The sequence below is a fragment of the Aquarana catesbeiana genome, linkage group LG02, assembly GCF_042186555.1.
Source record: "Aquarana catesbeiana isolate 2022-GZ linkage group LG02, ASM4218655v1, whole genome shotgun sequence".
NCBI lineage: Eukaryota > Metazoa > Chordata > Amphibia > Anura > Ranidae > Aquarana > Aquarana catesbeiana.
In genome coordinates, this window is record NC_133325.1 from 788,802,409 (window position 1) to 788,826,605 (window position 24,197).

General features: G+C 47.9%; 1 protein-coding gene across 2 annotated transcripts in view; it reads right to left on the bottom strand.

Annotated features, from left to right (window-relative positions):
• Positions 1 to 24,197, bottom strand: part of SIDT1 (SID1 transmembrane family member 1) — a 131,532-nt gene that overhangs the window by 3,475 nt on the left and 103,860 nt on the right. For both annotated transcript variants that reach the window (XM_073617456.1, XM_073617457.1), the window contains 14 exons: positions 21,911 to 21,982; positions 20,030 to 20,169; positions 19,829 to 19,902; positions 18,954 to 19,020; positions 18,533 to 18,606; positions 18,321 to 18,444; positions 15,562 to 15,679; positions 13,622 to 13,758; positions 13,364 to 13,472; positions 7,175 to 7,251; positions 6,304 to 6,350; positions 2,158 to 2,263; positions 1,693 to 1,803; positions 137 to 250 (listed from right to left, as the gene is read on the bottom strand). In XM_073617456.1, the coding sequence (XP_073473557.1) occupies positions 137 to 250; positions 1,693 to 1,803; positions 2,158 to 2,263; positions 6,304 to 6,350; positions 7,175 to 7,251; positions 13,364 to 13,472; positions 13,622 to 13,758; positions 15,562 to 15,679; positions 18,321 to 18,444; positions 18,533 to 18,606; positions 18,954 to 19,020; positions 19,829 to 19,902; positions 20,030 to 20,169; positions 21,911 to 21,982 (1,370 nt within the window). The remainder of the gene's footprint in view (positions 1 to 136; positions 251 to 1,692; positions 1,804 to 2,157; positions 2,264 to 6,303; positions 6,351 to 7,174; positions 7,252 to 13,363; positions 13,473 to 13,621; positions 13,759 to 15,561; positions 15,680 to 18,320; positions 18,445 to 18,532; positions 18,607 to 18,953; positions 19,021 to 19,828; positions 19,903 to 20,029; positions 20,170 to 21,910; positions 21,983 to 24,197) is intronic.

The following is a 24,197-nucleotide window of genomic DNA, read 5'->3' on the forward strand; positions in this document are numbered from 1 at the left end:
ATGTCATCCAGTGGTCTGGCAGCAGGTAGTTCTTTTGTGGACCGGTATGCCCAACCGGCAGCGTGGGTAAGAGTTCTGGCCATTATTGGTGCACTGCACTGTGCACATGTATCTGCTGTTGGTGGTGCTTACTCACCAGGAATGAGAAGAACATGGCAGTGGCTGACAGGAAGTGCCAGATATCATGGTCATCGAAGAAATGCATGATAATACACTCCCGATTCTTCTCCCGGGACTGCGCCGGGGTCTCCTGCAACAATACACAATGCAGCTAATGAATACCAAAACACCAAAAGTAATAACATCCGCTCTGCCTAAAATGAAACTAAAGGAGGGGGTGATCTCTAAAATTTGCCCCTTTTTAACAAATGAAACCACCAAACTCCTCATTCACTCCCTTCTTATTTCTCGCCTTGACTATTGCAATTTCCTTCTCATTGGCCTGCCTCTCCATAGGCTCCTCCCCTCTTCAGTCTATCATGAATGCTGCTGCCAGACTTATCCACCTTACCAACAGCTCAGTGTCTGCCAACCCTCTCCTCCAATCCCTACACTGGCTCCCAATCACCCAGCGAATTAAATTCAAAATACTAACCACAACATAAAAAGCCATTCACAACTCTGCCCCGAGCTTCATCACCAATCTTGTCTCCAAATATCACCCAAACCGTCCTCTCCGCTGTTCTCAAGACCTCCTACTCTCAAGCTCTCTCATTTCCTCCTCCCATGCTCGTCTCCAGGATTTCTCCAGAGCCTCTCCCATCCTCTGGAACTCGTTACCTCCACTGGTCCGGCTATCCCCTACTCTTGCTACCTTCAGGCGATCCCTGAAAATCTCTTCAGGGAAGCCTATCATGTCTCCAACTAATCTCCTACCACTTCCATAAGCTCATTCCCCACAATTACAACCTTTTGTACCACCTGCCCCCCCCCCCCCATTGGATTGTAAGCTCTTCTGAGCAGGGCCCTCTTAATCCTCTTGTATTTTATTGTATTGTAACTGTATTGTCTCCTTTTATATTGTAAAGTGCTGCATAAACTGTTGGCGCTATATAAATCCTCTATAATAATAAAATAATAATAATCAGGAGACTGGTCACAAAGTAAACAGAATGTAGGGAGGAGGTGGTCTTCAAGAAGTTACATAGTTACATAGTAGGCGAGGTTGAAAAAAGACACAAGTCCATCAAGTCCAACCTATAATTTTCAGAAATTAATTTTCTGTTTATAAGATATCCCCAACTAAAAATTCAAACATTGAAACAAAGTTATCCCTTTCCCTACATGTTTTGCTACAAAAATTGCTGCTTCATCAGGGAATAGAAAGTGCACATGCGCAATGGTGGGTTACTTTCACCATGTTGATATAGTAATGGCCTGCAGGGTGCGCTGTGATGTACACAGCATGTGACATAGAGTGAGCTGTAGAACCTTCCTTCAGAGGCCAGAATAGATAGAAGTCTTGGCCAGATGACGTCACTTATGGCTGGGACAAGGTCCTTCAGCACCTAAGGCAAAAAAGGCCCACCATGGACGCCTTCTAGCACCAACTACTGCTGAAGCACCCAAGGCAGCCACCTTTTCTACCTACCCCTCGACCCAGTCCTGATGTCACTGGCCAAAGAAATGAACAGTGCGGTGCTCTGGATGAGATGCCAAGAGGACATTTTGTATTTATTTAGTGGACGTTACCTCCCAACTGCTCAGGTTCTGGAAGAAGAAGTACAAAGCTGCAGCCCACACTCCAGCGGTGGCAATGATGCAGAAGAGCGGTAGTGGGCGAATCCTCTCTGCACTGCGTAGCTGTGAAAGAAGAAGATGTGGGTGCTACATATTACATGGTATGGACAGCACTACACTTCTGACAGTCTACTGTGACTCCTCTTTGCCACTAGAGGCCCTCATACATGAAAGAGCTAGTTAGTGTACTCTATGGTTGTTCTTAAAATAATATGCAATAGTCTCTGGTTGACACTGCTGCCCCTCCCTCTCCCGGTCTGCTGCTCTTCAGGGGTGTGCAGTCAATGCTGTGTTGCTATTAAACACTTTAAACACTTGCTTTTACTTTCAAACCCAACTGCACTCAAATATATAACTTTTTTTCTAGAGAACCAAGAAGGCCCTGGACAAGTAGGAGAATGCTGAGATGAGAGTTACCTTCATGATGATGTAGAAGGCCAGATAGAGCAGCAAGTTACAGATGAAAATGCCCAGCAGATAGGAGGCGAAATCCCGAGGACGAAAGACCAGTCCAAAGATGGCGCTGAGAGGGAAGAAGGAAAAGGTTAAGGGTCGTGATCAGGGAAAAAAAACTGAACAAAGACTGCAAGACGAGAATGAGAAAACCCCATTCATAGCTTACAGTGACAACTTCTGGGAGAAAGTAAAATTGTATTTTATTGGTTTGAGTAACATTTATAGAGTTCTGACATACATAAATGATTTAGACCAATACACAAAGCAAGGACCATAAAGACATGGATGAGCGAGTTTGGGGTGGAGGAAGTTGATTGGCCTGCACAGAGTCCTGACCTCAACCCGATAGAACACCTTTGGGATGTATTAGAGCAGAGACTGCGAGCCAAGCCTTCTCATCCAACATCAGTACCTAACCTCACAAATGCTCTTCTGGAAGAATGGTCAAACATTCCCATAGACAAACTCCTAAACATTGTGGACAGCCTTCCCAGAAGAGTTGAAGCTGTTATAGCTGCAAAGGGTGGGCCAACTTAATATTGAACCCTACAGACTCAGACTGGGATGCCATTAAATTTCGTGTGTGTGTAAAGGGAGATGTCCCAATACTTTTGGTAATATAGTGCATCTGTAAGGTTTCTCTTTCATCCAGGCTCTGAACACACAAGGGATCCTCTTAGATACACAGGTATTATTCTTTGGACATGGCGTACAAATGTAGATACTAATGTGGGGTTTCTGTGATATAGCCATGCTTTAAAACTGGGCATCTAGTCTTTTTTTGACATTCTGAGGGTTCCATTCAGGTGGGTTCACAGGATGGACCTTATATATTTTTTTCCAATTTGGGAGATATGGAGCTCTGGCATAACGCACCCTATGGCGCCCCTAGGTCCTTGTGGATTGTGCCTGCTTTGGGGTTGGATTGGCAGTCCTTGGTTCCGAGGTGAGGATGCTTATACTGGCTGGCATGCTATCTTACCATCATGTGAGTGATATGCGCTGATTAACCATAACATTACGACCACCTTCCATAAAATGGCCACCCACCTAATATTGAGTGGGTCCCCTTTTTACAGCCCAAACAGCTCTGACCCATTGAGGCATGGACTCCACTAGACCTCTGGAGGTATGCTGTGGTATCTGGCACCAGTCAGTAGCAGATCACTTGCCTTCTTCCCATAATGCATCCTGGTGCCATCTCTTCAGGTAATTGATGCACATGCACCCCAGGGCCGTCTTTAATATTGATTGGACCCTGGGTAAACATTTTCTTGGGCCCCCCCATGCAATTTTGCCCCCCCCATTATTACACATGACTCCCTCCCCCATACTACCAAAATCACTACATAGGACCCCCATTCCCCATACTACCCCCATAATTACAGGACCCTCCTCCCACATCATTGCACAGGACTCCCTCCCCCATTCTATGTCCATCACTACACAGGCCCCCTCCCCCATACTACCCCCCATTATTACACAGGATGACTCCCCCATAATACCCCCATGATTACACAGTGTAGTATTGAGGGGGGCTCCATACTACATTGCCACTTATTAACCATCAGCGCGCTGCTGTTTCTGCAGAAAGGAGGGTTATTGCTGAGGGTGGAGAAGCGGGAAGGGGGGTTATTATTGAGGGTGGAGAAGTGGGGAGGAGGGTTATTATTGAGGGTGGAGAAGCGGGGAGGGGGGTTATTTTTGAGGGTGGAGAAGCGGGGAGGGGGGTTATTTTTGAGGGTGGATAAGCAGAGAGGGGGGTTATTTTTGAGGGTGGATAAGCAGAGAGGGGGGTTATTGCTGAGGGTGGAGAAGCGGGGAGGGGGGTTATTATTGAGGGTGAAGAAGTGGGGAGGAGGGTTATTATTGAGGGTGGAGAAGCGGGGAGGGGGGTTATTTTTGAGGGTGGATAAGCAGAGAGGGGGGTTATTGCTGAGGGTGGAGAAGTGGGGAGGGGGGTTATTATTGAGGGTGAAGAAGTGGGGAGGAGGGTTATTATTGAGGGTGGAGAAGCGGGGAGGGGGGGTTATTATTAGGGGGGAGAAGCGGGGAGGGGGGTTATTATTAAGGGTGGAGAAGCAGAGAGGGGGGTTATTATTAAGGGTGGAGAAGCAGAGAGGGGGGTTATTATTAAGGGTGGAAAAGCGGGGAGGGGGGTTATTTTTGAGGGTGGATAAGCAGGGATGGGGGTTATTGTTGAGCCCACAGCTGTCAATCACTGCCCTGCAGTACAACAACCAGCAGCCCCCCCCCCCCTCCAAGAAGTTCTGCAGCAACCGAGACTCCCTGAAAAGTTATTAGAGGTGATGGGGGGGGGGGGGGGGGGCGGGCTCAGGACAGCACACAGTGTCTCTGGGGGAGACAATCTACTCACTGTGCAGAGTGATGTAGTCCGGCAGCCCGCAGAGGAGGGATGAGAGGGGCGGAATGCAGTATGTCCCTGGGGAAGAGACTCAGTCCACTCAGACTGCGGAAAAGGGGAAGGGGTGGGCCAGTAGAAGATACACTGCAGGACGTGACTTCACTTAACCCATGCCAAGCTGGATAGAAAGGAGGAGAAAACGAATGCACTTGACTTATCTGCGTTTGGGGTCCTCCAACAATTAATGGGCCCTGGGCAGATGCCCCATTTGCCCTGCATTGAAGACGGCCCTGCGGCCATCCACATGATGTAAAAAAAAACCTGATTGATTAGACCAGGCCACCTTCTTCCATTCCTTCTTGGTCCACGATGCTGTGGCCATGATGATGGTCCTCGCTCTGATGCTCATGTGTCCATTGTAGGTACTTTTTTCTGTGAACATAGGTCAGCATGGACACCCAGACCTTCAGCTCTGCAGCTACAGTACCTCTTCTACTGGATCAGATTACAAGGGCCAGCCTTGGATGCCCATGACCCGTTCTCAGGTTTTCCTTTCTTTGACCACTTGTGGTAGGTCCTGACCACTGCAGACCGGGAACATCCCATAAGATCTGCAGTTTTGGAGTTGCTCTAACCCATCTATTCATTACAATTTGGTTATTGTCAAAGTCACTAAAATCCTTACACTTGCCCCTTGTTTATGCTTTCAACATACCAACCTTATCGATAACATGTCAACTTGCTGCCTACTATATCCCATACGACTTTAAGATGCCATTGTAATGAGATATTCACCTGTCAATGGTCATAATGTTATGGCTGATCAATGTATGGGCTTATCTAGCTATGAACTTGTTAATTGATGTATTGGGATGTCATTTTTTTTATCTACATTCTCTTGTACATAAAGATGTGCTCTTACCCCCCGAAGAAGAGTTAAAAAGGGTCGGAAAAATCCAAAACATGGCATTACAACATTCTTAGTTTTGTAAATAATTTAATATCCTGTCATGTGTGAGAATGGAGCGAATGTTATTAGTGATGTGATCTACTGTTTAGTCAGCCTGTGATTTTATTATGTTTTTGTGACGTTGCACAAATAATATAGCTATATGTATGTCAGGAATCAGCAGCAGAGATGGCCAGATCTTCATGGCTACACTTATAAACTGAGACCAAAGCATACATACGCTATATTAATGTTAATTAATAGTAGTAAAACAAAAGACACACACAAGCAAACATGAAGATACAAGTGAACTACAACCATAAAACCAAAATATCTATAATACAATATAAACAAGATGAGGAACAAAGGTCATGGGGAAAACCAGAGATGCAAGGAAGTGGGGAACCAGGACTAGGATCAGGAACAAGGGGAGCAGATATAAGGCAGCAGGGTACAGAATGTAGGGCAAGAGCAAGATCAGGAGCAGGATAAAGGGCACACAGTATCTGGCAGTGAGCAAAGCAAAATAGTGTTGCAAAGTGCACTAGCAAAGGAGAGACTAAATACCCTTCCAGCAACCAGCATCAGGTGGAGACTGATTACTAGAAACTGCTAGCTGCTGGGGGATATCCGCTGATGGATAACTGAACTGTAACTTCCCACTCTGGGAAACACAGCTCCACCCGCAGGTGATTCAGGTACCAACAATGTATTTTATTCACATCAATTGTATTATTATAGTTCCGAAAAAGTCTCAACTTCTTTGGTAGTTTGATGCTGTCTTGGTACTTACAAGAACCAGTTGACAATGTTCGCGACTACAAGGAGAATCATACGATCCTGAGAATAGACAGAGAAGAAACAATGAGATGGTGAGTCGGGGATCTGGTAATCAGTAATCCTGCTCTCATGTACATAAATCAGATGGCTGATATAAATGACATCGGAATAAGAAGAAATAAGGTCTATGGTCTACATCTTAAAGTAGACCTCTCAGTAACTTCACAAGTCTACAAAAAATAAATTCCTAATGTCACAATATACAGTACCAGAAACTCTTTCCACCTTTTATCATTTAAAAAGCCATCTTTGAGCTCCAGTCAGTGTTATCAATCTGCTGCAGCAAGGCGGAAGCATTTCCTCAGTCTCCTCTCCCCCCCCCTGATAAGAGTGTAACATTGTAAATTTGTAGCAAGTCACAAGGTAGGAAGCTGCAGCAGCCAAGAACTGCACAGGCCTCGGTATTTACATGATTTATAATGAGTCAGCATCTCAGACCAGGAAGTAGATGGTGACCTTGGATGATGCCTCAACAAAGGCTTCTGGAGAGCAAAGTAGCAAAAGCAAAGCAGATGCAGACACTGTGGATGTACTGAGATCCGTGTCTTTCAGCAAGGATGCAACAACTAAGGACTAGTAAGCTTCAATATATTCCTTTTTTGGGGGGGGTTAGATACACTATATCAGGGAGATCTATTCACCGGCATCCCCAAGTGGTATGTGACTCTAGTGGGTTGAGACAAGACACCATCTGTAATTGAAATAAAACTTCTGGATGAGGAGACCCCTTTTCATAATGAAACTGGAGACACACAAGAGCAATCTTGGCCCCACTGTGTCTTGAAACAACTTTCATATAAAGTGAAAGAAGATATGTTACCTACCATGTACATAGGGCGGCTGCACTGCTGTATACAGTCTGTATAGAGGATCTGAAAGATGCGTCGGAAAATCCCAAAGTCTATGGAAAAAGAATGTAGATGATGGATAATAAAAACGCCATTGGAAGAAGCTGAAGACCCAGACTTAATATACACAGTAAATGTCATTCTCAATGTAGGAGAAAATCTATTACACTATATGGTCCAATGATTGTGGACAACTGACCATCACACCTCTATGGAAACAAAAAGCAGCGCTTCTAGCTCCTTAATTAAACATCCACGGCTGACAAGCCAGAAAATAAGATTGCCGGCATCACAGTCAAGTGCAGCAAGACATCAGCTTTATGAAGACATCGGTGTATACACCACAAACAGTTGATGTGTTGACTGTTGCCGGCGATCTTCCGTTCATCACATCTATATGAGTCTGTTGGACATCCCATCTAAATACCATAGACACTGTTATGGAGTTGCCCCCCTTGTGACTATAAGAGCTGCCAATTTTCTGGGAAGAAAACTGCGTTGCATTAATCCTCGTGTTTTTTCACCTTCATGCATCCTATGCGTTAAGGTGAAAAACCTTCTGTTATACAGCAGCCCCCCAGACCCCCGTTTTACTTACCTGAACCCGTTCTTTCTTGCCCCAGGGATGAGCACACCAGCTCTTGCCAGTGTCTCGTGTCCTGATTGGATAGATTGATAGCAGCGCAGCCATTGGCTCCCGCTGCTGTCAATAAAATCGAATGATGCAGGCGCCGGGGGGGGGGGGGGGGGGGGAGGGGGCGGGGCAGAGTCCTGCTGTCTGTGTCAATAAACGCAGCAGCAGGACACGGGAGTGCGCCTGCACGGGTGTCCCGAAGGAGAGCGCTTCTCCGACAGGGCACTCAAGAAGAGGAAGAGCCACGTGCGCCGCTGAGGGACCTCAGAAGAGGAGGATCGGGTCCACTCTGTGCAAAACCAACTGCACAGAGGAGGTATGACATGTTTGTTACTTAAAAAACAAAACAAAACAAAAAAAAAAAGAGGGTTTAGTAACACTTTAAGGCAACCCTTTGAAAATATTAGGGTCACCGAAGTACCAAAACGTCTCCAAAATTGGACATGTTATGTAATGTTTGCTGCAGTGCATTAAGGTGATCTGTAAATGAATGGTAATGTAGCAAACCATGTAATGTGTTGCCCATGTTCCACAAACCCAAAGGTGTATGGGCCCTTAGCTTTCCAGTCGCATCCACTATGGAGCGATTTTGGTGTTCTACAGCCCTTCTCCAGCCCTTCTGTGAACCAAGCCTGAGTTTCATCTCACAAACTCGCACACTCCTCTCAGAGAATCCGCAATTGCCTTTTTCAATGCAAAACAGGATGGCCATACCATAGGTTCAGGGCTCACCTGCCAGGAGGGAGACCAAGACACACACACTTTAACAGCTTTTCTCTGGGTTGAAAGCTTGCAAACCACTCTCACAACTTCAAACAACACATTACGAGAGTTTGCAAGCTGAGAGCCAAGGTCCATGCTCTCCAGAATGGTGTTACTGTACCTCTGGGATCTGTGTATGTACAACCAGGGGCATGGTTCATTCTGTTAGTCTACAGTACTCTCAGGATCCCTGTAGGGCCTTCCAGGGTACCCCCTACCTCCAGGACTTCTGGAATTCCCTGAAAGGATGCAGGGCATGTCCTCTGAGCAGAAGGGTATTTTTGTCTGTCTGCTGCCAGTCCAGATTGACTTGACTACTTTCTTGCCTGCCTGGAACTGATTACTCTCTTGCCTACCACCTGCCTCAACCCCTGCTATTACCTGATTACTGTCTGGCCTGCCTTGGTCCCTGCTTGGACCTAACTACTCTCTTGCCTGCCTCGACCCCTGCCTCGACTGGAATACACTCTTGCCTGCCATCTGCCTCTATCCCGGCCTGGACTTGACTACTCTCCTGGCTGCCACCTGCCTTGGCCCCTGCCTGGACCTAATCTCTCACCTGCCACCTGCCTTGGAACCTGCCTGGACCTGACTACTGTCTTGCCTGCCTCATCCCCTGCCTGGACTTGAATACTCTTTTGCCTGCCACCTACCTCTACCCCAGCCTGGACCTGACTACTCTCTTGCCACCTGTCTTATCCCCTGCCTGGACCTGATTAATCTCTCACCTGCCACCTGCCTTGGCCGCTGCCTGGACCTGGCTACTCTCTTGCCTGCCTCACCCCCTGCCTGGACATGAATTCGCTCTTGCCTGCCACTTACAGCTAACCCAGCCTGCACCTGACTATGTTCTTGCCTGCCTCATCCTCTGCCATGACATGAATACTCTTTTGCCTGCCACCTACCTCTACCCCAACCTAGACCTCAGTACTCTCTTGCCTGCCACCTGTCTTATCCCCTGCCTGGACCTAATTAATCTCTCACCTGCCTTGGCCGCTGCCTGGACCTGGCTACTCTCTTGCCTGCCTCACCCCCTACCCGGATGTGAATACTATCTTGCCTGCCACTTACAGCTATCCCAGCCTGGACCTGACTACGTTTTTGCCTGCCTCACCCCCTGCCTGGACATGAATTTGCTCTTGCCTGCCATCTACCTCTACCCCAGCCTAGACCTGACTACTCTCTTGCCCACCATCTGCCTCAACCCCTGATCCCAGTCAATCCTCAACTGCCATGTGCCAAGACTTCTGCATGATCTGACCAATCTCCTGTCTGTAGCCCTGTGAAAAATCTCTACATTCTAGCCATTCCCATAAATTAAAGCTACAGGCCAGGGACCGTCAGGCTGCAGAGGAATAGGCTAGATGATGCTGGACATCCTCCAGCCATGAAATAAAGCAGGCTATATCGGACATGCTGCAGTTTCTAATGCACATTGTGAGAAGCCTGCAGTGAAAGCAGAGTGATCCATTATAGTCCAGGAGAGGAGCCGGTACAAGTGTGCAAGACTGAAGGGAAGGACTAAGTTCAGATTTAATTAAAGGGGCCCCATATTAGGATTGTTTTTATAGGCAGATTACCTTATTATGTTGTTTTAAACACATTTTGATTTTGGTGATTATAACTCATTATAACAAGGTTCAGATCCTAAGTTTTGAAGGAGGATTAACTATATATTACTATTTATTTTTGGGGTATTTTATTCAATAACTGTAGCTGTATATACTGGTGCTTGAGAAGTAGAAGGGGGATTTATAAATCATAGCCAGTCTGTTGTATACAATCACCGCCCTGTGTAATGAGATTGATACATTCACTCCAGAGATCTTTATTGTCTGTAAAATAGACAATCCACTATGTATCTGTCTATCTAAGGCAGGGGTAGGCAACCTTTTGGGCACAGTGTGCCGAAAAATGTTTTCAAAGAAATTGAGCGTGCTGATTTTATAACAAAAAAATGTCATCTTCACACTCTCAATCAGGAAAATGATTTTTTATAAAGTAAATGCTGTAAACTACTTGAGTAATAGTGACTAATTAACATCCCGCACTATCATGCCTTAGATCAGCTTCAATTCCTGCACCTCCAGACCTCAGATCATCCCAAATTCCTGCACCTTTACACCTCAGATCACTGTACCTTCTGCACATCTGCCCCACCTCTGTACCCCCTGCTCATCTGTCCCACCACTGTAACCCCTGCTCATCTGCCCCAACAATGTACCACCTTTCTCAGCTGCCCCACCACTGTACCTCCCTGCACATCTGCTCCAATGCTGTACCCCCATGCTCTTCTGTCTCACTGCTGAACCACCTTCTCACCTGTCCTAACACTGGACCCATCTGCTCATCTGCCCCACCACTGTTCCCCCTGCTCTTCTGTCCCACCGCTGAACCCCCTTCTCATCTCTTCCACCACTGTACCCTCTGCACATCTGCCCCACCATCGTACCCTCCTGCTCTTCTGTCCCACCGCTAAACCACCCCTGCTCATCTGCCCCACCGCTGTACTCTTCTACTCATCTTCTCCACTGCTGTACCCTCTTCTCATCTAGGATATGCATGATATGCAGAGTGGTGAAAGGAAGCAGAGATGAGACCCATCTACCTGTCCTGGCACACTTATCCTGCTGATCCACCTCTTGCATCCAGCCCACGTGCTTGTATGAGATGTATGGGATGTATGGGATGTATATGATGTATGTGATGTATAGGATGTATGGGATGTATGTGATGTATAGGATGTATGGGATGTATGTGATGTATAGGATGTATGGGATGTATGTGATGTATAGGATGTATGTGATGTATAGGATGTATGGGATGTATGGGATGTATGGGATGTCACATACAAGCATCTGGAATGAATGCGCAATGATGAGCTCAGATCAGGGACATTTTCTGAAAGCAGTGGGCCTGTGTGTAGGATCATAAGTTGGGCCCCCCGTGGCTGAGAAAAAGTGCGATGCTCTGCGCCGCAGCAAAAGTTGGGTGTGATTTTCATTGCGCTGAATACTGGCTCTGGCTTAAAGGGGCACAGAGTGCCAGGGTTCAGTAGTAAGTGACACAAAGGTTCAGAGGTTGGGAGTAGGTGATGTAGAGCTGAGGGGTCAGTAGTAAGTGACACATACACACAAATATTATATATTTTTTTTTTTTTTCAGCAAAGTTCCCAGAGGCTCAACAGTAATTCCACAAACTGTCACCTGATTGGGGTTTTCTCAATCACAGTGAAATCCCTTCTTTCTGAGATTGGTAGTGGCAACCAAACGAGTTATCTTCCTCCAGATGGTGGCCGGGGCTAGCAGAACTGATTGGCTTTGGCAGTGGCCAATCACAGTCCTCCTCCTCCTGGAAACAGGGACCGCCCCCCTAGCAGAACTGCACCCAATCTCTTCCCCATCACAAAAGCTGACGATCGCAGCTAAAGCCAAGTTAGAGAACCAAACAATGTTTCTCATTGTTTACAATGTGTGGGGGCGCAGTGCCTTTCCCCCCAGTGTAGGTGCGGTGTGGGGAATTGTGAGATTGGAATGCATTAGCGTCTCACTGACACTTCCCTGCGCTGCTCTGCTGATGGGGAGTCGGGTGCCGGCAAAAGAGGCTTTGCATGCCGGGGGTTGCCTACCCATGATCTAAGGCATTTAAAAAGTATTATGACAAAGGATTCGATACACATACAAAGAAGAGCAACATTACCTGCATTTGATACATCTGATAAAGACAGCAAAGGAAAGAGAAAGAAAACAGTGAGAGACCAACCCGGCCCATACAGACATCAGGATACAACCCCCACCCCCCCAATACACAAGACTCAGATCACTGTATATAGCACACACAGGAGAGCACAATATTACAAAATTTCCAAAGCCAACCAAAAATCAATAAAGGGCCAGCCCACCCAAAAATGATATTTTAGTTTTTGGTGATGCCTGGTGGGCTCAGCCAGCCTCTGGATTCTTAGGTGACCTAAATGCTCCAAGACTGAGATCTACCTGACAAAATTCCTGGCCCCTGGGAGGTTTGGGTGTTACCACCCCTTCTGTGTGTCCAAGCAGCTTCAACCCGGGATGGTGGAAACACCTCAAGTTGGGTACAGCATGGAAACACCTCAAGCTGGGTACAGCAGGTGTACAGACCCAGGAGCTCGGAACAGGGATGGTGGAAACCTCTTATAAGGGGCACAGCAAGTGTGGAGACCTGGGAACTCAAAGCAGGAATGGTGGGAGCCCCTCATAATGGGCACAGCAGGTGTACAGACCTGAGAACTCAAAACAGGGATAGGGGGAAAGCCTCAAAATTGGGACAGCAGGTGTACAAACCTAGGGACTCAGTGGAAGGATGGTGGGAGCCCCCAGAATGGGCACAGCAAGCATACAGATCCAGAAACTTAGCACAGGGTAGGTGGGAGTCCCTCATAATGGACACAGCAGGTATACAGACCTGGGAGCTCAGCACATGGATGATGGGAGACCCTCATGATGGACACAGCAGGTGTACAGACCTGGGAACTCAGCACAGGAAAGGTGGGAACTCCTCATAATGGACACATCAGGTGTGCAGAGTTGAAACTTCAGCACAGGGGTCTCACTAATAGAGTCCTCAAGAGATAGAAGAGACTGTCAGGGCACATATCTCTCCAGCATCCCCAAACATCATTTTTGGGTTGACTAACTCTTTAAAATTCTGATAAGTTCTGTAAAGTATAATGACACAGCAAGTGAGAGGAACACCTAGGAAACTGTCAGGAGGACAGATTTATGTCTCACCAATCTTGAATCGCCCCATGTAGTAGATGTGTGTGCTGAGCGCCAGTGTCCCCACTACATGGATGATGGAGAAGAACAGCCAGAACCACCAATGGTCCTTCCCGAAGACCTGAGGAGCAGAGAGAGAGCAGAGATGACCCGTGACCATAAAAAGTGACCCAATGGCTCAAATATACCAAGAAAATCCTCAATATTAGGAAGTAATCATACACAGGACATGTTTTATCTGTCTGATATGTACATAGTAATCATACATACCACTCCAAGGACTGCCAGGAAGATTACGAGCGCGAAGGACGCATAGGCTGCATAGGCGCTGGCGTTGATGTCGGGGTGCCGGGTCTGGTACAGTTTCAGCATGCAAAGCCCCGCAATCATATACATGAAGGACGTGTCTGGGGAGAACAGAGGAACACCAGAAACCTGTTACTACAACTGTTCAACAATATCTTATTTAGTCTCTATCCAATTACAGCTCAATTGATCTTTCAGGTTAAATACATTCTAGGAGCATCAAAACAAAAAGGTGTGCAAAGTCTAATGCCCTGTACACACGATCGGATTTTCCGATGGAAAATGTGTGATAGGACCTTGTTGTCGGAAATTCAGACCGTGTGTAGGCTCCATCACACATTTTCCATCGGATTTTCCGACACACAAAGTTTGAGAGCAGGATATAAAATTTTCAGACAACAAAATCCATTGTCGGAAATTCCGATCGTGTGTACACAAATCCGACGCACAAAGTGCCACGCATGCTCAGAATAAATAAAGAGATGAAAGCTATTGGCTACTGCCCCGTTTATAGTCCCGACGTACGTGTTTTACGTCACCGCGTTCAGAATGATCGGATTTTCCGACAACTTTGTGTGACCGTGTGTATGCAAGACAAGTTTGAGCCAACATTCGTCGGAAAAAATCCTAGGATTTTGTTGTCAGAATGTCCGAACAAAGTCCGACCGTGTGTACGGGGCATTAGAGTTGGTTCCAGTGGCATCGCTATGGGGGTGCACCTGGGTGACACCCACCAGAGTGGTGACACCAGGGGTGACAGGTAAGGCTGTGGATCCCCCTGCAACTCTGCTGGCTTTCTCCCTCCGGCTGCTCTGCAGAGTGATCGGTTGTACATATGTACAAACCAGGGGCGACACAAGGTGGATGCTTGGGGGTGCTATAGCAACCCCAACAATATTGGTAGCACCCCCTATCTTTGCAGACAGGGACACTCCACTGGATTCTAATGTAAAGGGGAACTCTGCTGGATTCTGAAAAAAGGGGGCAGTCTGCCAGGCTCTGATGTAACGGGGCACTGTGCTGTAAGGTGGAACTCTGATGTAAGGGGGCGTTTCCCGGCCTCTGATGTAGAGGGGTGTTTTCCGGCCTCTGATATAAAGGGGTGTTTCCCGGCCTCTGATGTAAAGGGGCGTTTCCCGGCCTCTGATGTAAAGGGGCGTTTCCCGATCTCTGATGTAAAGGGGCGTTTTCTGGCCTCTGATGTAAAGAGGCGTTTCCCGGCCTCTGATGTAAAGGGGGACTCTGCAGACTCTGATGTAAGGTGGTGGCACTGTGGGGACAATGATGTAAGGGGGAACTCTGATGTATGTTGGGGACTTTGGTGAAATTGAAGGCTCTGATGTCAACGTGGATCTCTTCCTGACTGCTGCACTCCATATGTTGTTTTGTTTGTTATTTGCTCCGGGGAGAGGGGGGGGCGACACCATTTTTTTACTGCACCAGGTGACCACAACCCTATTGACGCCACTGGTTGGTTCTCTTTAAAAAGCAGTATCCACCCTAGTAGAAAAGCCTGTCCCCTGCCAGCATGCTAAGTGGGGCCCTCGTTCTCTGTGTGGAAGTAGTGGTCTCTCTGCAGAGGTTCAGCACACCCTCCTCTGAATTAGAGCTAAAGCTAGACTACTTAGCAGGGAGCATGAGCTTTGCAGGAACAAAGAACTCTAGCTTGGACTCTGCAGGGGATGTGTTGGACCTCTTTAGAGAGACCACTGCTTCCACACAGATAATACAGACGTATCGTTCATTGTGAGTTCTTCCCCAGACAATGGAGAAGGTGAATCTGCCCACAGACAGCAAAAAAAAAAAAAAACTTGACCAGGATTGTAACCCTTTCCACACTCCAACCATTTGCCAAAAAGTTCCTGAACATACAAAATGATCGAGTCAGTGACGGCAGCTCTTACCGAACTGGAAGTTGGAATAGTTGGGGCAGACGTGGTAACAAGCGCTGAGTACCCCCTCCATGGTCAGAGCGATGCCCATAGTGTAGAACAGGCCAAAATGCTTGGGGATGCCATATTCCTGGAAAGGGAAAATTATCAGCAAATGCATCTGATATCATGCAGAGAATCTTAACGACCACTTGAGAGGTGCAGAGCTGGACATAATTGGCCATTTACATTCCAATCGCTCTACAATCTCCTTCAGATCTAGCAAAGCTTTGTAATGTGAGGCCTAAACAATCAACTCAATTTGTATCCAATCATCCTTGGGTTACATAGTCATTGGTAGGTATACAGCTCATTACACACCTTACAGGCTCATTGTACAATCTGCTTTAGATCTACCTACAACTATGTAGCGCTGGGGCCTGCCTGATTGGATAGATCCTAATATTGCATAGCACAAAGATTGCACAGTCAGATTGCGAGGTCTATAGTCATCTTTACATTTACAGACAATGGCTTTGTAGGTTGGGTCTACCTGAATCATCTATTTCATCTGCACGATATTGTCAAAAGTATTGGGACGCCTGCCTTTACACGCACATGAACTTTAATGGCATCCCAGTCTTAGTCCGTAGGGTTCAATATTGAGTTGGCTCCACCCTTTTCAGCTATAACAAACAGCTTCAACTTTTCTGGGAAGGCTGTCCACAAGGTTTAGGAGTGTGTCTATGGGAGTGTTAGACCATTCATCCAGAAGCGCATTTGTGAGGTCAGGTACTGATGTTGGATGAGAAGGTCTGGCTCGCAGTCTCCGCTCTAATTCCTCCCAAAGGTGTTCTATCGGGTTGAGGTCAGGACTCTCTGCAAGCCAGTCAAGTTCCTCCACCCCAAACTCGCTTATCCATGTCTTTACGGACCTTGCTTTGTACACTGCTCCAAATCATTTGGTGGAGGGGGGATTATGATGTGGGGTTGTTTTTCAGGGGTTGGGCTTGGCCCCTTAGTTCCAGTGAAGGGAACCCTTAAGGCGTCAGCATACCAAGACATTTTGGACAATTTCATGCTTCCAACTTTGTGGGAACAGTTTGGGGATGGCCCTTCCTGTTCCAACATGACTGAGCACCAGTGCACAAAGCAAGGTTCATAAAGATACGGAGGAGTGAGTTTGGGGTGGAGGAACTTGACTGGCCTGCACCGAGTCCTGACCTCACCCGATAGAACACCTTTGGGATGAATTAGAGTGGAGACTGCGAGCCAGGCCTTCCCGTCCAACATCAGTGCCTGACCCCACAAAATTTGGGGCTGCAAACATGAACAAACAAAGCTTAAAAAGTTTGCTTTCAATTAAAAAAAAAAAACTGCTTAAAAAAAGGGAAGAAGGGAGTTAATGAAAACTAATTAGGGTTCACTAAGGGTTATTAAGTGGATAAAATATTTGTTCAGATCTGGGCGCAGGGTACTATATCCTATGGGCTCATGTACACAGGTTTGCATTGTGCCGCAGTGTAAGGCTGGATTCACACCTATGGCATTTTTTAGTGCTTTTTGCATTTTGCAGATTTGCACTACAGAACGTGTTCCATAGGAAATCATGTTAAATGGACTGTAGTGCAAATCTGCAAAATGCAAAAAGCACTAAAAATGCCATAGATGTGAATCAGGCCTTAAGCTGTGCAAAACAAAAATGGAAAAATCTGCATCCAAAGACAGGCGTATGGAGAGCATTTTACACGCTTTGCATATTAATGTTTCTGCTAAGATTTACATGCGCCCAGTGTAAGGTGCAAATGCATTCTATTGGCTGCCGCTGCTGCTCGGGGCCGGCATGTGAATGTCAACAATGTATGATCAGCAGCACCTGCACAGCTGACTACACACTTTTGAATTTTTTCATCTTGCCGCCCCCCCCCCCCCCCCATTCTTGGAACCATGGAAATTAGGTGACAAGGGTTGCCTGTACTTAGCAACCAAGGTGACCGGAATTGCCTGTGTCCTAGCAACCAAGGTGGCAGGGGCTGCTTGCATCCTAGCTACCAAGGACACTAAGAGGCAAGAACCACCTGCATCCTAGCACCCAAAGACACTAAGTGACAGGAGCTGCCTGTGCCCTAGCAATGAAGGATGCTAGGTAGCAGAAGTTGCCTTAATCCTAGCAACCAAGGATACTAAAAGGCAAGGGCTGTTTTCATCCCAGCAACCAAGAACTCTAATTGACAGGAGCTGCCTGTGTCCTAGCAACCAAGGATTCTAGTCAGCGGGGGCTGTCTGTGTCCTAGCTACCAAGGACACTAAGAGGCAAGGGACATCTGCATCCTAGCAACCAAAGATACTAAGAGACGCCACAGGAGTTGCCTGTGTCCTAGCAACCAAGGATGCTAGACAGCAGGGCCTATCAATAGTGTGAGAGGTGCCACAGATTACACATTGTTTATTTTACATGTCGGCCCTGGGCAGCGGCAGCAGGCAGTAGGGTACATTTGCACTGTACGCATGTAAAGCGGGGTGCCTCTTCTCTCTCTCTGCTTGGGCCTGGCCCTGGGTTTAGCAGTCTTAGAAATGAAATGGCAAGGACACAAAGAGGGGTGAGAGGACACCGAAAACTCCCAGGTGGACAGGAGTTGGGAATTATGGCCGGGAGATCTCACTGTTGGAGCATCCAGGACATACTGTAGAAGCAATACTCAGCTCATCAGGCTCCACCTATAACAGAAATGCCACTTTTGAGCATACCGGTCCTTTGACATCCCATGACAGGACGGTGCTGTGGAACATACCAGGGCATAGACGTCTTTGGCCTCCAGCAAGCTGAGGTGAAGGAGATCTCTGCGCAGGACGATCAGGAGGAAGAGGAATCCCAGCATAACATGGCCCATGTTACTCAGAATGTTATTAAAAGAGCTGAAATAAAATAAAAATATAAAGTTTGAGGAGATAAATATGAATAAAAAGAAGGTAAGGGACTCCCCGCCACCACAAAGTGACTGACCTGAGCAATCCAAGTGGGTGGGCGCACAGGAAGTTGTAGTAGCAGATATCTTGGTTTCCGGTCACATTTACCACCTGGGAGAAAAACACACAATGTTCCCGTTATAATGGTTCCATTTACCCGCTGTGCAAGAGTAATGGCCAGGAGTGGGGGGGTACAAATCCCGAAACTATGGAAGGCTTTTATGGGTGAACACACTAGAGAGATTTCTGCTCACTTTCCACCTGGAAAACATCCCATCACAAGCCCCTAATGAATTCCATAACTATACTGATGGAGAATACTCTGCAGAAATGGGAAATGGGAGTTGCCCTGGGTGTTCCCAGAACAGGAAGTGAGAGCAAATCACTAACCAACGGGGGCAAAGACATCAATAAAAATTGTATCAGTTTGATTAAGTATTCTTTCAACAGACACGTACCGTTTGGTAGGTGATGACCAGCTGGACGACGGGCAGTGCGTAGAACACAGCAATGGTGATTATGTTCCTGCAGAAGAGAGTCATCAGAGAGTGAGACAGGTATATGATCCCTATAGGGGCAAATGCAGTGTGACATGTTATCTTAAGGGTGGCCCGGAACCAAACACCAGGTAGGCACGGAGCGCCAACTAGGCCACCTTGTGGCTGCACCATCCAACACCATGTAAGCATTAGTGCCACCTAGGCCATCTTGTGGCTGCACCGTCAAACAACAATTACTAAACACCAACTAGACCACCTTTTGGCTGCGCCGCCCAACACCAGGTAGGCACTAAGCGCTGACTAGACCACCTTGTGGTTGCACCTCCCAACACCAGGTAAGCACTAAGCGCCAACTAGGCCACCTTGTGGTTGTACCATCCAACAACAAGTAAGTACTAACTAGGCCCGCCTTGTGGCTACCCCCCCATCACCAGGTAAACACTAAGTGCCGCCTAGGCCCCCTTGTGGCTGCACCATCCAACAACAAGTACTAAGTACCAACTAGGCCGTCTTGTGGTTGCACTGCTCAACACCAGGTAGGCACTAAGTGCCGCCTAGGCCACCTTGTGGCTGCACCGTCCAACAACAAGTAAGTACTAAGCACTTAGCACTACTAGGTTGGCTTGTAGCTTCACCGCCGGTTCTCTGGTCTTTGCTGGTGGTGCCTTAGGATCCCATAGATCGGGGGTTGGGTAATATGCAGCTTTCTCTTTTAAGTAACTACAACTCCTAGCATGTCCTTCTGGCTGCATGCCAGGACTCTGCGTTCTTCGATTGCTGACATCTGTTGGAGATATTTGCGGTCGATAATCTGGAAGTCGTTTGATACTTACCAGAAGTAAATCTTGTATTTCTTACTGATGGTTCGGCGGTCTTTAACGGCGAGGTCAGACACGTACAGGAAGGTCTGGAACAAGGATGATGACTATTTAGACTGATAATCATCACAACAATGGCAGGTGTGTGCCGTCAAATCAGCAACTGGTGGCTTAATGCGTCCAATACAAGACGCTTGCTGTGTTTATCACACATACCTTGGTATGGATTACGTTTTTATCGCTCTCCATTTCTGGGATGCCATCAAAATCGCTCTCTTCATCCGCAGAGCTGTCGGAATATGCTCGGGGGTGGGGGATGGGCGGAACAGATTTTCCCCGCCTCTGGCGGGACTCATCTACGGCGTTGGAGGGAAGAGTAGCGGGGATAAAAGGGAAGGTGAGAAGAAAGAGAAAGGAATGGGGGGGGGGGGGGGGGCGGGACGGTGATGGAATAAGAAGGAGAAAGAATGAGGGAGAAAGTGGAGGAGGAACAGGGAGAGAAAGAAATAATGGGGGTGAGGAAGAGAAAGCAAGAGGTAGAGAGGAGAAGAGAAGTGAAGACCGTGACAAAAATAAGAGGGTGGCAGAGGGAATGAGAGAGAGAGAGAGAGAGAGAGAGAGAGAGAGAGAGAGAGAGAGAGAGAGAGAAAAGAGAGAGAGAGAGAGAGAGAGAGAGAGAGAGAGAGAGAGAGAGAGAGAGGGAGAGAGAGGGAGAGAGAGGGAGAGAGGGAGAGAGGGGGAGAGAGGGGAGAGAGGGGGAGAGAGGGGGAGAGAGGGGGAGAGAGGGGGAGAGGGGGAGAGGGGGAGGAGGGGGAGAGAGGGGAGAGAGGGGGAGAGAGGGAGAGAGAGGGAGAGAGAGGGAGAGAGGGAGAGAGGGGGAGAGGGGGAGAGGGGGGAGAGAGGGGGAGAGAGAGGGAGAGAGAGGGAGAGAGAGGGAGAGAGAGGGAGAGAGAGGGAGAGAGAGGTTGAAAGAAGGTGTGGGGGAGAGAGTGTAGGAAAAGTGAAGAGAGAGAATAGGGGAGAGGTAAAGAGAGAGAGAGAAGGAAAGAAAGAATGAGGGGGGAGAGAGTGTGGGAAAGGGGGAGTCATAGAAAGAAAGAGAGAATGGGGCACAGGAAATGAGCACATGGTAAGGGAGGGAAGAGAATGGGGGAGACAGGGGGGGGGGGAGAGAAAGAGGAGGGAAGAGAGAGAGATTGAAAGAAGGAATGGGGGGAGGGAGAGAGAGTGTAGGAAAAGTGAAGAGAGAGAATTGGGGGGGGGGGGGGAGGAAAGAAAGAATTGGGGGGGGGGGCAGGGAGTGCGGCAAAGGGGGAGTGATAGAAAGAAAGTGAGAATGGCACAGGGAATGAGCACATGGTAAGGGAGGGAAGGGAGAGAATGGGGGAGACAGAGGGAGAGAGAGAGAAAGAAGGAGATAATGGGGGGAGAGGAAAAGAGTGTGTGGGAATAGGGAAGAGAGAGAGATTGAAAGAAGGGTTGTGAGGGAGAGAGAGAGTGTAGGGAAAAGTGAAGAGAGAGAGAGAGAGAGAGAGAGAATAGGGGAGAGGGAAAGAGAGAGAGAGAAGGAAAGAAAGATTGAGGGGGGGAGAAAGAGTGCGTGAGAAGGGGGGGGGGGGGGGGTTCATTAGAAAGAGAGAGAGAATGGGGCACAGGGAATGAGCACATGGTAAGGGAGGGAAGAGAGAGAATGGGGGGGGGGGCAGGATAGAGAGAGAAAGAGAAAGAAAGGGGAGAGAGGGGGATATTTAAAGGAGGAATGGGGGGGGGGGGGGGGAAGGAAAGAAAGAGTGTGGGGGGTGAGAAAATGCAGGAAGGGGGAGTGATAGAAAGAGAATGGGGCGGAAGGAATGAGCACATGGGGGGGGGGGGGGATAGAATAGAGAGAATTGGGGAGACAGAGGGAGAGAGAGAGAAAGAAAGAGATAATGAGGAGAGGGAGACAGAGTGTGGGAAGCAACATAGGAAGAGACAGACAGAAGGGGGAAGGAGAGCAGAGGTTAAAGTGTGCAGTAAATGACAATGTAGTGTATTTAGCAATCACATTTAGTATTAGTGAAGGTGACAACACTTTTTTACAATTAGACTTGTTCCTACCTATAGCCCCATAGCTGCTGCCCTCAGGGGTGCTGGTAGTGATGGGGTGAGAGGCCGCCACCGTTCCTTCACCTACAAGCACAATATATCCTGTTAATGTCCATGAAATCAGCCGTCACACTTGTGAGAATCACTTGCATTATAAGGCAACTTTCACTACTCATAAGAACTCTGATCAGAGACATGCCAAGGATTAGTATGGGGAATAAGAGGGCCAGTAATCTACTACAGGCAGGAAATAGCTTTAAAGAAATATCAATAAAATAGCAACAAATACAAACCAGAAATAAAGAATACAGCAAAGGTATGCAAATATAAACAGGGCTGTAGTACCACTTTTGACCATCAGGTGGCGACAAGCAGTGGCGTAGCGTGGGTTGTCAGCACCCGGGGCAAGGCAAGTAATTTGCGCCCCCCCCCAACCTGCGGACTTTTAGCTATCCCCGAGTCCCTTCAAATACAATAGTACTGACCTACCTGATTCCTATACTGACCACTACACTGAGAACTACACTGTCCACTACACTAGATTGTCCACTACACTGACCACTATACTACACTGACCACCATACTACACTGACCACTATACTACACTACACTTGACCACCATACTACACTGACCACCATACTACACTGACCACCATACTAGGTGGGCACTGCACAGCAATTTATATGATGGGCACTGCACATGACATGGTGGGCACTGTATGACACAGCACATTACATGGTGGGTACAGCGCATTACATGGTGGGCACTGCATGGCACAGCACATGACGTGGTGGGCACAGCACATTACATGGTGGGCACTGAATGGCACATAACATTACATGGTGGGCACAACACATTACATGGTGGGCACTGCATGGCATAGCACGTTTCATGGTGGGAAATGCAACTGCACATTACATGTTAGGAACTGCACATGACATGGTGGGCACTGTTGAACAGCACAGCACATTACACAGTGGGCACAACACACTACATGCTGGGCACAGCACATGGCAGGGTGGGCACAGCATAGCACATGACATGGTGGGAAGTGCACATGACATGGTGGGCGCTGCACATTACACGGTGGGCACTGCACATTACACGGTGGGCACTGCACATTACATGGTGGGATCACTGTATGGCACAGCACATGACATGGTGGACACTGCAAATTACATAGCGGACATTGCAAGGCACAGCCATGACATGGTGGGCATTGCACATGACATGGTTGGCACATCACATGACATGGTGGGCACTGCACATTACATGGTGGGCAATGCAAGGCACAGCACATGACATGGTGGGCACTGCACATTACATGGTGGGCAATGCAAGGCACAGCACATGACATGGTGGGCACTGCACATTACATGGTGGGCACTGCAAGGCACAGCATGACATAGTGGGCACTGCACATCACATGAAGGGAAATGTAATGCACAGCACATGACATGGTCAGCACAGCGCATTACATGGTGGGCACTGCAATGTACAGCAAATGACATACTGGACACAGCACATTACATGGGGGGCACTGCAAGGCACATGACATGGTGGGCACAGCGCATTACATGGTGGGCACTGAATGGCACATAACATTACATGGTGGGCACAACACATTACATGGTGGGCACTGCATGGTAAGCACGTTTCATGGTGGGAAATGCAACTGCACATTACATGTTAGGAACTGCACATGACATGGTGGGCACTGCAAGGCACAGCATGACATAGTGGGCACTGCACATCACATGAAGGGCAATGCAATGCACAGCACATGACATTGTTCAGCACAGCGCATTACATGGTGGGCACTGCAACGTACAGCAAATGACATACTGGACACAGCACATTACATGGGGGGCACTGCAAGGCACATGACATGGTGGGCACAGCACATTACATGGGGGGCACTGCAAGGCACATGACATGACATGGTGGGCACAGCACATTACATGGGGGGCACTGCAAGGCACATGACATGACATGGTGGGCACAGCACATTACATGGGGGGCACTGCAAGGCACATGACATGACATGGTGGGCACAGCACATTACATGGGGGCACTGCAAGGCACATGACATGACATGGTGGGCACAGCACATTACATGGGGGCACTGCAAGGCACATGACATGACATGGTGGGCACAGCACATTACATGGGGGCACTGCAAGGCACATGACATGACATTGTGGGCACAGCACATTACATGGGGACACTGCAAGGCACATGACATGACATGGTGGGCACAGCACATTACATGGGGGGGCACTGCAAGGCACATGACAT